At 46.7% G+C, this 12,572-nt stretch overlaps 1 protein-coding gene across 2 annotated transcripts; it reads left to right on the top strand.

The window, feature by feature from the left end:
• Nucleotides 1–460: 460 nt before the first annotated feature.
• LOC133340078 (casein kinase II subunit alpha-like) lies at nt 461–11,928 on the top strand. Of its 2 annotated transcripts, none has more exons than XM_061548147.1 (13): nt 461–544; nt 1,983–2,130; nt 2,801–2,912; nt 3,025–3,126; nt 3,622–3,672; nt 3,939–3,998; nt 4,456–4,539; nt 4,823–4,933; nt 5,405–5,506; nt 5,615–5,715; nt 6,240–6,388; nt 6,898–6,978; nt 8,528–11,928. In XM_061548147.1, exons 2-13 carry the CDS (start codon nt 2,030–2,032, stop codon nt 8,644–8,646), a joined length of 1,173 nt encoding a protein of 390 aa, XP_061404131.1. In that variant the 5' UTR covers nt 461–544; nt 1,983–2,029; the 3' UTR covers nt 8,647–11,928. The 2 variants fall into 2 exon arrangements, with proteins under 2 accessions (XP_061404131.1, XP_061404138.1); XM_061548154.1 differs by having other exon boundaries at nt 8,531–11,928.
• The last annotated feature ends 644 nt before the right edge of the window (nt 11,929–12,572 follow it).

Below are 12,572 nucleotides of genomic sequence, written 5' to 3' on the forward strand. Positions count from 1 at the left end.
GTAATCTATGAACACATCGATTCTCCCGCCCCCACTGCCCCCCCCTCCCCTCCCCCACTGACGCGCACGCGCGCGCGCGCGCTTTCCCGCGATCGGCGCGCGCGGTCACGTGACCGGGCTCGAGCGGAGGGGAGGGGCCGACGGGGGGTGGGGGGGAAAGGGGGAGGGGCCGTGAGTTGAGGAAGAGGGGAGGAGGGGGGGGTGGTTAAGGGAAAGGGAGAGTAGTTGGAGGGGAGGGGCCGTGGGAAAGGGGGAGGGGCCGTGGGAAAGGGGGAGGGGCTAGTGGGAAAGGGGGAGGGGCCGTGGGAAAGTGGGAGGAGCTAGTGGAAAAGGGGGAGGGGCTAGTGGGAAAAGGGGAGGGGCCGTGGGAAAGGGGGAGGGGCTAGTGGGAAAGTGGGAGGAGCTAATGGGAAAGGGGAGGGGCTAACAGGGAAGGGGAGGGGCTGTTGGGGGAGTCGAGGGGAGGGGCTCGGGGAGGGAGCGGCCGCCATATTGCGGCTCCACGGCGGCCCGGGCAGCGCAAGCGAGGCCGCGCGTCGCGACCGTAAGCGGCTGCTTCTTTAACCCCCCATTCCACTTTTTTTTTAAAACGAATGAAATAATACTCGATGGAGAAAGAAAAGAATCGCGACGGTTTCGCCTCCGCTCGGTTTTTTGTTGCTGTCGTGTGTCGCGAATTCGCCGCGGTTCGAGGCGCCCTCCTCCGTGAAACGCGGGCGCGGCGAGGTTTGAGACCTCCCCGTCAGGCGAGCACGAGGCCTCGGCCTAGCGGTCACGTGTGCCGGCCCGAGCCGGGCCCTGAGAGCAGCGTCCTTTTGAGGCTCCTGTGCCCCCTAATCGGGGTCTATACCCCCCTAGCTGGGTCCTCTAGGGGTGCTGTACCCCCTAGCGGAGGGGGCTCTGCCTCTTAAATGTGCCCTATACCCCCCAGCGGGTTTCTGTATCCCCTGGAAGAATCCTGTATTAAATAGCGAGGTCCCATTACCCTGACCGGGTCCTATACCGCCTAGTAAGGCCTTCTACCCCCTAATGGCGTTGTGTGTTTTGGGGGGGCCTTAAGCCCCCTAGCAGGGCCCGGTACATCCTGACGGCAGGGCCCTGTTTGGCCTGAACATCCAAATGATCCATTATCAGCATGGACCCCCCCTGAAAGTAAAGTCTTAGTATGACTGTACCACAATAGCGCTAGCGTGGTCCTGTTTCCCATAGCGGGGCTGTATATCTTACAGCCGGTTCTTATAGCACATTCTATCTCGTATCTGGATTCTGTGGGTACGGCCTGTTGTACTCTACAACAGATTATTTTACCAAATCGCTATACTCTAAGCTGGGTCGCTATACCCAGTAGCAGGGCCGTTTATCCTGTGCCACGTCTCTTTTTATCCGTGGTTGAATCCAATCGCAGGGCATAATTGTTCACCGCATCCTCTAAAGAGTTCGAATATCCGTATCCCTGTATCCAACCGTACCTTGTCGTGGGCCCCTACTCCCGGACTGGCCTTTGTACTGGGCTTGTCCTTTATTATACAAGCAGTCCTTGCATAAGTAAGTTCCACGTAACCAGCCTGGCGATTGTAATTAAGCTATGTGTCCGTCTATACTCGACCTATGTCCTGTATCTGACCCGACCCTTACACCCGTCCTGATTATAAAACCCAACGTGAACCTTGCATCAGGTATTATTACCCCACGCAGCTACCTGGCCAGTCCCCAATTTAACATATCACCAATACCTGGTCAGACCCAGATCACGCGGGCATCCCATCGCTCCCCGTAATCAGATCCCGGGAACGTGTGAGGCAAGCTTCTTTTAAGTACGACCCTCCAGGATGAAAGGAGCCCCATACAATCGGCATTAATATCCCCACCCCAAGCACGGGCTACTTAGTCGCGCAAAGCACACTGTGCCAGCAGCTCTTCCTCATTCCACCGTCACTCTCGCTCACGGGCTTTCCCGTCTCTGTCTCTCTCTCGTCCCTCAGCCACGTTCCCCTGAGGCACGGACAGGGTGCCGCCGCTTGTGGTCGCCATGTCGGGCCCCGTGGCTAGCCGACCCAAGTTGTACGCGGAGGCAAACTCGCACCGAGCGAGAGACTACTGGGACTATGAGGCGCACGTCGTAGAGTGGGGGTAAGAAGCGCGCACACAATCATCGGCGTCTAATCTTGCTCGTCATTGTTCACATTTCTGATGTATATGTGTGTGCAATTGATGATAATGTTAACTTTCTTGTTCAGGCACACTGACATGTTGCTTTTGTTACTAGCAAATTACCATATAACAGAACAATCCCCCTATCTCGACCCACCCACTGTCTGCTTGACCGGCCTTTTGTGGCGTGCCTTATGGCTGCTTGTCTTTTGTCTAGATTTTAGGCTTGTGTCTCAGGCTAGACGTTGGCGAGAACCATGCAGATCGTTAGTAACTTGTTTTGAAACCAGGCTGTTGTAGCTCCATTAGTCCAGTAGGCGGGTGTTGAGTTTTTTTGCTCCATAGTTCCTTATTGCTTAAAAGCAAATAGCTGTCACACAGTCAAGCATTTCCTTGTTTTATGACTCCTGGCTTTATAGTCAAATTACCATTGGTCCAAAATCCCAGGAGCATGTGACACACTGTGAACCACTGTCCTTGAGTATGGGAGTACGGCATAAATAAACAATGCCCTGGTTCATGTAGTGTGGGAGGGCTCGATTGGGAAACGACGGTGCAGTGCATTGTGCTTCTCAGTGTGGTGGTGCGGTTGAAACCATATGTTGGTGCATGCTTGAATTGTGAATATAGCTTTGTTCACACTTTCCAGGAACCAGGACGACTATCAGCTGGTGAGGAAGCTGGGTCGGGGCAAGTACAGTGAGGTGTTCGAGGCCATAAACATCACCAACAACGAGAAGGTCGTGGTAAAAATTCTCAAGGTGGGTAAGCATTACTGCTTGCAGTCACACTTGCTCGCTGAAGCTTCGGTGTTGGATGTTCGTGCTATTTTAGTGTTGGCAGTGGCTGATGCAAATCCCCTTGTGTGCGCAGCCAGTCAAAAAGAAGAAGATAAAGCGAGAAATCAAGATCTTGCAGAACTTGCGCGGAGGTCCCAACATAATTACTCTACTGGACATCGTCAAGGACCCCGTGGTGTGTGTTAAATCGTACGACCGCTGTTGCACAGAGCAGGACTGCTGCCTTCACTCAATGATGCAGGGCACACTGAGCAATATGCATAGAAGCGCCTGCAGGGTGTCCTTGAGGGCGAAAACCCAATCGTTTGCTTCAAATGGTGCTGCAAGGAGAAGGATGGTCGTCAATTTAAGCAATACAATTATTTGAATATCCACCCTGATATTTAGCAGAGGTGATGTCTGTGGGTTTTTCCTGTGAGGCTATTTTTTTCCCCATCACTCAGAAGGACCTTCAGGAAACCTTGTAAATCAATACATTTTTGTTCAGTTACGAGAACCTTTCAACATTTAAAAGGACACAAGTGAAACAAATAATGTAATCATGCTTTGGCTAATAATTAAGCTAACATTTTTTTGTTGTGTAGTTGAAATGGTATGGCATGGAAAGTTTGCATTGCTTTGTTTACCCTGCTGCCATGGTCTGATGGGCATGTGGTGTGTTGTTCTGTAGTCCCGGACACCGGCCCTGGTATTTGAATACGTTAACAACACAGACTACAAGGTAATGCATTTACCTCCCACATGCTCATTTAGCTTGGCAACCTGTTTTTTTGTAGCTTTTTTGTGTAGTGTACAGTTGTTGCTTTTGCATGTTCTCACTATATACACAATTATGTAAGCTATTAATTTCTGTACACTGTTCAACTTGATAATTTTTTTAGGCTTAAAAAGCCTGGCTTGCATATTAAGTATTTCATTGTACAAAATGTCCATAAAACTGTTGAAAGGTTTTTCCTCCTCCATGGCCACATTTTTCTTTTGTTACAGCAACTCTACCAGACGCTAACAGATCAGGACATTCGCTTCTACATGTATGAAATCCTGAAGGTGAGGCACTAATGCCATCCATCTATCCCACACCTTATCTTGTGTTGCTTAGCACTAGACTGAAGGCATACAAATGCCTGCATCTGAATATGAATACATTCTCTTTGACTTATACTTGTAATGTGTGTAGTCCAGTTGTAATTTCATTCGTATTTCATGAGCTGACAGAACTTGGCAAGAATACTTGAGGTGCAACTGTCAACATCTCCCATCCACAATGCTCTGCATGATGTAATACAGTTATGGAAGAGACAGTAGATTTTTACAGTTTAAAAAGCTGTGTACCTTTGGATATGATGTCAGGGGGAAAGACCATAGTTCAGTTTTCAAAGTGCAGGCTCTTTTATGATGCAATTTGCAGTGTTGAAACGTCTCACTTGACCTATAGTTTTGTGATAAAATTATTTTGTGCTTGAGAAAGTCTGATGTGTATTCTGCTGCTGCCATTTTTCCGAAGGCCCTCGACTTCTGTCACAGCATGGGCATAATGCACCGGGATGTAAAACCGCACAACGTCATGATTGATCACGAGAACCGGAAGGTAACAACGCATTCGTTTTGCAGATGGTTAGAATGCTGATCAACTACTTATTAATGTACTGCTCACAGCTAACATTCATGTGCTATTTTCACTCCTGCTACAAGGCTTAGGTTCTCAGCTCTTGGTACTAAGGCCCCTAATGAGAGTTGTCTTTATTCTTATGTTTCATAGACATCTGTCAACTCAATTATTTGTGGGTCTTTACACTACAGCTTTTATTACAGCCTTGTGCAAATGCAGCTTAGCCATGCTGATGTGCTGTACGTCCGATGTCTTTCTACAGCTTCGGCTAATAGACTGGGGCCTGGCTGAGTTTTACCACCCTGGGCAAGAGTACAATGTAAGAGTGGCATCCCGATACTTCAAAGGCCCCGAGCTGCTGGTTGACTATCAGGTTGGTGGATATTGGGCAAGTGGGATAAGTTCTTATAGGCAAACTACTTTCCTGCAAATAACATTGTACACATACAGCACTTATGTCAATCCACTACTGGATGAAAACCTCCATGCCGTGCGGGTTGTAGGGGTTATTTGACCATACTTAAAGATGTTCAGTGCGGTTGGTATTGGTGAGGAGCATCAAAGTAGAGTGCAACAATGGATTGTGCGGCACTGCCCTCTGATGTTCATCATGTAGCTCCGCCGATCCAACCACTGTCCTGGCTCCACACCACTTAGATTATGATATTGTAATGAGATCAGGTGCATTCTGTGTAATTTTGTCATGAGCAAATTATGTTGCTACTTACCAGTTTGGCCTTTGTATGTATGGTGAACTTCTTTTGCACCATTCATAGTCAAACTTTTTTCCCAGAAGGGCTATTGGCGAGGCCATGATATTAAAATGTTGATTTTGTGATGTCAGATGTACGACTACAGCCTTGACATGTGGAGTCTTGGATGCATGCTGGCAAGCATGATCTTCCGCAAGGAGCCATTCTTTCATGGGCACGACAACTACGACCAGGTAAGAGCTTTAAATTGGACACTTCCTCACTGCACGTGTTTTATACACCTCAAGTGTGTGTTGAAAACATCAGTGGAACTCTTTGTGAATGTATGTTTATGTCTACAGCTCGTGCGTATCGCACGCGTGCTGGGCACAGAAGAGCTCTACACATACATCGACAAGTACAATATCGATCTTGATCCACGCTTCAATGACATACTGGGCAGGTGGGTTCCACAGGTCTTCATTTCAGCTGTAGTTAAGTTACGGTTTCTTTATCAACCAAACCTTCATTAGCAACTAGGCTTGTGAAACAATAGTCATTGCATGGTTTGTGCTGCATTTCTTATGGGAATTTTATGGTGTGTTCACAACTAAAGGGAGTGAGGAATCTATGGCCCACAAACTGCAATCAGCCCATTACTTTATTTCATGCCACCATTTTCCACACGAGGCCTACCACTTCGAAATAGCTTGCAAACGATAGTTTTGGAGCACCGCAAGAATCTTGGCCACATTAATTGGCTAGACCAGGCAAAATCATTTGTAATTTTAGTACATCAATCACCCTGTAAAGGTGAACTCTTATTGGATAACGCTACGTATGTAATGTTTGGCCTACAAAAGGTATTTGAAAGTAATTTATGGTCATCAAGAAAATGTTCCCCACCACTGATGCTGAAAGATTCACTTGCAGCTTGTGAACCACACAAACGCGAGCCAACTGATTTGTGTTGCAATGTGCCCACAGGCATTCGCGTAAACGCTGGGAGAGATTTGTGCACAGCGAGAACCAGCACCTAGTGAGCCCCGAGGCGCTCGACTTTCTGGACAAGCTGCTGCGATACGACCATCAGACCCGGCTCACGCCACGCGAGGCCATGGAGCATCCATACTTCTGTACGTCTGACACGGTGCCAGCGCAGCGTGCATATTGCCCTTGCCAAGTTGTTTATATATACACACACACACGGTGTGATGCATCTTGCTGCTTCTCCTAATGTCCCTCTGATATGATGCATGCCTGTTATATTATTACACCAATGTGGCAAATAATACTTACTCATTAGTCTTTGGGACCTTGGCATTCAGAGCTTGTAAAGTGTGTTGAAAATAAAGTGATGTGACCATACACAGGCATACTTGGAATAATAAAATATTAACCATGTTCTACGTGAAACAAATTTCCTTCCACGGTTACCGATTTTTTTTACCATTTAACACTATTTTCACACTGAGAGCATGTTAAACATCATGGACATTTTCAGTCTGACCCTCGTAATTTTGCCTAAAAAAATATTTGATGTTTATCATATTTTAATGATTCAGCATAATGCATAAACAAATCATTGATATGTATTTGAAGGTGAAGTTGCGGTCGTTTGAATGGTTTGTGTTGTGTTTGGCAGACCCCGTGGTGAAGGAGCATGGCAGGAAGGGCTCGATGAGTGGTTTGTTTGGCAACTCCACGACCCCAAGCTCCACCCCAGGTCTGTATCGCTCCGTGACTTAGCAAATCATTGCCATTGTTGTCAAGTCGTGGGTGACATTTTCTTATTTTAGCCAGAAAAATGTACGAGAGAGTGACAGCATGATTTGAAATGCCTATTTTGGTCAATAACTTAGTGGTAAATGGTTTGTATCTGTTTAATACGGTATAAAGATATTGAATATGCAGTTCAATGTTGGCTACCACAGTGTACACAGGATAGATACTGAATGATATTTGCAGACTTGCTTGTTTTGTAACCCGTAGTGTAACATTTTCAATATATCGCATTTATACACAGCAGTGCAGTGTTGCGATAAATTCACCTTATGGCGGGACCCCGGGGTCCCAAATAAACCAGTCAAAATCGTAATTTAGCGACTCCGTCCCACCGCGCACATAAACACCGTGACCCACCTGGCGTGGATCATTCTGTTGTCATGTCCAAGCGCAGCGAGGACGAATGCGCAGAAGAAACAACTTTTATTAGCGCATCGTGTAGAGCTCGTCGAGAGGAATAGATTGCCGTATCGTTCGCCTTCAACAGACATAAAATGACGTCGCAACGCAGTTTACGCGAGAGCCGGGGGCTTATGGGGCCCCCGGGGACCTGCCCATAAGGTTCAAAGGGAGAGTGTTTTCAATAAATTTTGGCCAAGCAAATAAGTGTTGCATTAGTAATTGTTTATGCAATACTTGTGGCAGAATGTGTATAAAGCATGTGATGGCCCACTGGTGCACATCACGTATAGTTGAATTGATAGTTTAATAGAAATAGTGTAAATGGAGGTGGCCGTGTGGGGCAGAAGTCAGAGCGCTGAGCTTGCACTTGCTGAGGTCCTGTATTCGAATCCAGGCAGCCGCTGTTATTGTACCAGGTTAAGTTTAGTGTGATGAACTCGGCAACAACAAAAAATTCACTGAATTTTGATTAATTCCAGCTACAATATTTGTAATAGCATCAGGAATGTCGCTGGACAGCATTACCTTGAAGCAGGGTGGGTGGGAAAGTTCTGCCCCCCAAGTGTGTTGATCAGAGGTCACTTAAAGGCATCTCGGAAATAGTTACGTGATATAGACTTCCTCGGGCCATTCCGAATAAAATAACACCAATAATACAATCGGGATAATATTGGGGGGAAGGACACAGAAAAAACACAGCGGAAGAGTGCTGAAATTGAGTGATCAGAGGGCCTCTAAATCAGCACTGTTAACAGACATTCACAGCCCTTTGTCCACTGACTGCAATGGCCTTCCCATATTGTGCAGGTCGTGGGGGTTATTTGTCCATATTTCTCTGGTCAGTGTGGGTTGGTGAAGGTGTGGAGCAAAGAAATACAAGATAGCAATGGATTTTGGTTCACTCCCCTCTACTGTCCCACCTGTAGCCTCACAGGTGCCTATGACAACTGGTGAGCATGGCCCTCCATCCAAGCACTGTCCAGACTCAACTTATACTGTGAGATCAGGCATATTTTGGGCAGTTTGTAATGCTGTCTCTGCCATGCCCTTTAGTCACTTCCTCCCCCCTCATACATCTCTTTCTCCAGCAGGCCTGAGCTCACCACGTGGGAGCCTGACGTCAGGGGGGGCCATGCTGTCCCCCGCCGGGGCTCCCGCCACCCCTCCCCTGCAAACGGCAGCAGCGGTCGGCGGGTCACAGCAGTAGCCCCTGGGGGGGTGCCGTGTGGCCCCGTGGATGTCGCGATGGGCCGCTGTGGCCACACGTGTGTGCGGCCGAGACCGAGCAATCGGTTGGGGCAGCCACTGTAAAACAGAAATCTCCCAACCTGCCACTAATGTCATTAAGCAAGCGGGGGATGGGTCAGGTTTTGGCGTTGTCCGGAACGGGTGAGCTGGCTTCCTCAGGTTTGGTTGGAAATCCGATTTACAGTTTGTCGTGATGCACAGGCCGTACAAAGGTTTAGAATTTTCTAAGGGTCTTGTTTAATTATTATTGTTAAATTTTTTTCTTATTTTTTTTATTAATATACTGCAATATATACTAAACATTCGTACAAGACCTCACGGGTACAACACAAATATGTTATTGCAGACGGACTTTTGTGGAGGGACTGCTGATGTTCACATGTTCAGTATCGGCTGAAAAGGCATCTAATCAAGGTTGGGCAGTTTTCTGTAGATTTGACCTGCATCCAGCGTTGCCATTTGGACATAAAGGTGGAGCTGTACAATTTTGTACCCTTTCCATGTTCACCAAATGATTCCTGACTATTCTTTGAGAGGAGCCCAAGGTTATTCAAACATGCATAAGGCGGGAAGGAGTTCTTTACTAAAGCACGTGTTTAAAGGCAGTGAGGTTGTTTTTTTCCAGTGTTTGAAATCCCTTATTTAGGGGCCTTTTTCTTTCCCCCAAATTTATTTTATCCCATGTTTTCAAGGAAAAAGTATGCATTCATGTAGCATCTTTTGTGACTACAATAAGAAAAAAAGTTTTCTGCATTTTGGTGCTTAACATTTCCGTTTTTCATGGCTTTGTAAAAATAGCAGTACTGCAGTCCACAGGATGTGTATGGTAATGACATAGGGTACGGAAATGAAGGTTTGCATTCCTGTGCAAAAGGCATCATGAGAAATTAATGGCGATTGATTTCGCAAAAGCAAAGAACATGCTAGGCTGTGCAAGTGCTGAGGTGATAATTTATTTTGATATTGGCCTTTGGGCTATTATGATGTCAACTTAAACCAGTTTTTAAATGCTTATGTACTAATTTTACGGTTAATTGTGCTTAGCAATAGCCTTACTCCAGAATTTAATAGATATCATACTCAGAAAGAGCACTTGAAAAATGTGGATATCAATTCGTCCAACTTGTGGAAATAATGCGTTGAGAACATTGCTTAATTTTTAAAAGGGTGAAACCTAATATTTTCATTAAAGGAAATCATTTTTTCTAATTATGTTGTGTACATGAATAATTCAATATGGAATGGAATATCCTCCCAACTGCTGGAAACCTGCGAACGCTGATGTTTATTTATTGTTTTGGATTATTTTTATTTTGTTACATGGACAATTGTACAAGCGGACATGCAAGCCAATGTCCCTTTGAAAGACGCCTTCATTCGCTCTTACTCGATGTGCAGCAGGCTGAAATGGACCTTGATCAATGTGGAAATTAGATTGTCGTGGGAAGAAAAGGCCCCCCCGTTGTGATCTGTGCTGTGCTGTTTATGTATTGGAAAGGTTTAATGCCAGTAAAAAAATAACTTAAAACGCATCAAGGTCTACCTTTGGGCAGACCGCCATAGCCATAGTATGACCTGTTCACATAGTTTTGTGGATGGGTTATTGCAACAACAGCCTACTTGGTGAAAACTAAATAACGAGAATGAATTATAAAGAAACGGGGATCAATCAACTTGTCAAACTGTTTATGGAAGCATCTGCTGAAAATAGGCCTGGCCCTCTGCTGTGTGTGTGTGTTACCTTGCCGGTCTTTGGCTGAAAATGCGTTTGTGCTGTTGAGTAGTGGTCGCGTACACCGTTTGCTTCCACTGGCTGGCAGGGTGTGGAATATCGGAGTGGCCAGCGGTCACATTTCGATTATCTTTTTTATATAAATTACAGTACTGTTATTTTTGAATCTGTGCCGTTCACGTTCTGCTGCTGCTGCAAACATCGCCTCGAATTTCCCTGTCGCCCGTGCATTGACCGGAGGGGATCGCCAAATGTTTAAGAACCACATTAAAAAGAGAGAACCCTGGTAAAAACAGCGCTTGTGTGATTTGCACATGTGACCGCGACTAAGCAATTCTGACCAAATAGTGTAAAAGTACACGGTGCGTATTGTATCTCGAGTTCCGTACCGAAAATGCAACAGTCCTTTTACCACTTCTATTTTCTGTTGGGTGTGGGTGCGTGGCGTCGCTGCCCACCAGGTTGGTGGTCAGCGCTCATGTTTAGCGGCCAGTGGCACCAACATAACGACACGTCCGTGAGTGGTCTGTGCGTGACCGCGCTATTAAACACCTCCCCCCCCCCCCCCCAATACTAATGCGTTGCAGCGTGCAAGGCAGCGGTGTTTGCAGCGTTTAGTTGATGGGAGCTTTTCTTGCCACCAACTTCACCTTGGGCCCTGCTATGCGTGAAGCGTCTGCCATTTTGATGGTCAAACTGTGGGTGACAGTGGTGGAGTGCAGAGGCAGCCTTCGGCCAACCTGGTGCTCAGACATGCCTGTTCAGTTCGGCTTGCTTATGTGTTGCTCCCAAAGAACGGCCCATGCAGGCATAACCCGATAGTTAAGTTGCCCCCAAGTTCGCCACCAGTTGACACCGAACATTTTCAGGACAGAGGCACCCAAACGGTACAATGGATGACATTTATTGACGAACACAAGGTGCTTGGGTCACGAGAATTGCCAAACGTCTCTTACCCAGTGCTGACCACCGCAAACCGTCTGGCCCACGAGTCCTCATGATAGGTTTTGTCGTTGAACATGCACGCGTTTTAGTGTTTTTTGTTTAGGAGGGGGGTGGGAAGAGGGGGCGGCTCCTGATATCTTGATAAATAACCAGGACCTTGAAGACATCGAAATGGGGCCTCCACTCGAATCCTGTTAATTCAGTATTTTTTTTTTAAATGGGAAGTCTATAGCCGCACGGCCGCAGAGAATGGTCGGCGGTGCGCCCACGTTCGTCGCAGTGGCTGCTTACAATACAGTACACACATTTTGTAATACTGAAAAAAGAAGAGAAGAAATTCTTAGTTGCAGTAGTAATAACAACTGTTGCGATGGTCTGACTTGATTTGAATGTTGACGCCGCCCTGCAATGTGCCCACTGGTGCTGTCTGTGTCCCCCTCCCCTCCTCCCCCCGTGCAGGATGCGCCTTAACAGCGACTGTGTGCGTGTGTGTGCGTGGATGTTTGACGAGAGGAGACGGTCCGGGGTGTAAACGCTGTTCTTTAATAAACGTGATAAAGCTTTGCCCCCCCCATTGTGCGCTCGTTGGGTGTCGCGTTGCCATAGCCGTTGCTGCATTTCAAATGCGCGGCCACCGTGCGTCCTGGCAACTTGCGGTGTTGCACGGATCAAAGGATTGAAATTTCTAAAGAGATGTTTTGTGTTTTGCTGTGCTGGGTAATCAGCGAGTGGGTAGGAAATTAACTAAGTCATTCGCTTTGCCCTCTTCTCTGAAGAAGGGCTGTTGCCCGACACGTTAGCCTGTTATAGGGCAGTGTTAATAACGAATGTGGTACGTTTTGTGTGGTGCCTGCACATCACTGCCAACGCAATTCCTTATTTTTTTTGTCTAATTTCGAGCATGGTGGGTTTTCTTTCACGCGTAGTTGATTTTTTTAGGCCATTTTACCCGGATAACATTTTTGTCCAATGTTTGAAACCCACATTTCACAATAAAACATGTTTCTGCGTACCTACGGTTGACCAGTTATCCCTTACCAGTCACAGTGAGCCTTCATTTCAGTTTTATTTAAGATCGCCATTTGTCTACGTTTATTGCAAGGAACACCCCTGCGATACGAATACTGTACACTTAGAACAAGAAGTACAATGTATACATTTTGAAAAGTTCACTGGAACGGCGATAACGGAGTATGGCACTGGCTTTA

The sequence above is a fragment of the Lethenteron reissneri genome, chromosome 9 (genome assembly GCF_015708825.2).
Source record: "Lethenteron reissneri isolate LAM-NWPU_2019-01 chromosome 9, ASM1570882v1, whole genome shotgun sequence".
In the NCBI taxonomy this organism is placed as follows: Eukaryota; Metazoa; Chordata; class Hyperoartia; order Petromyzontiformes; family Petromyzontidae; genus Lethenteron; species Lethenteron reissneri.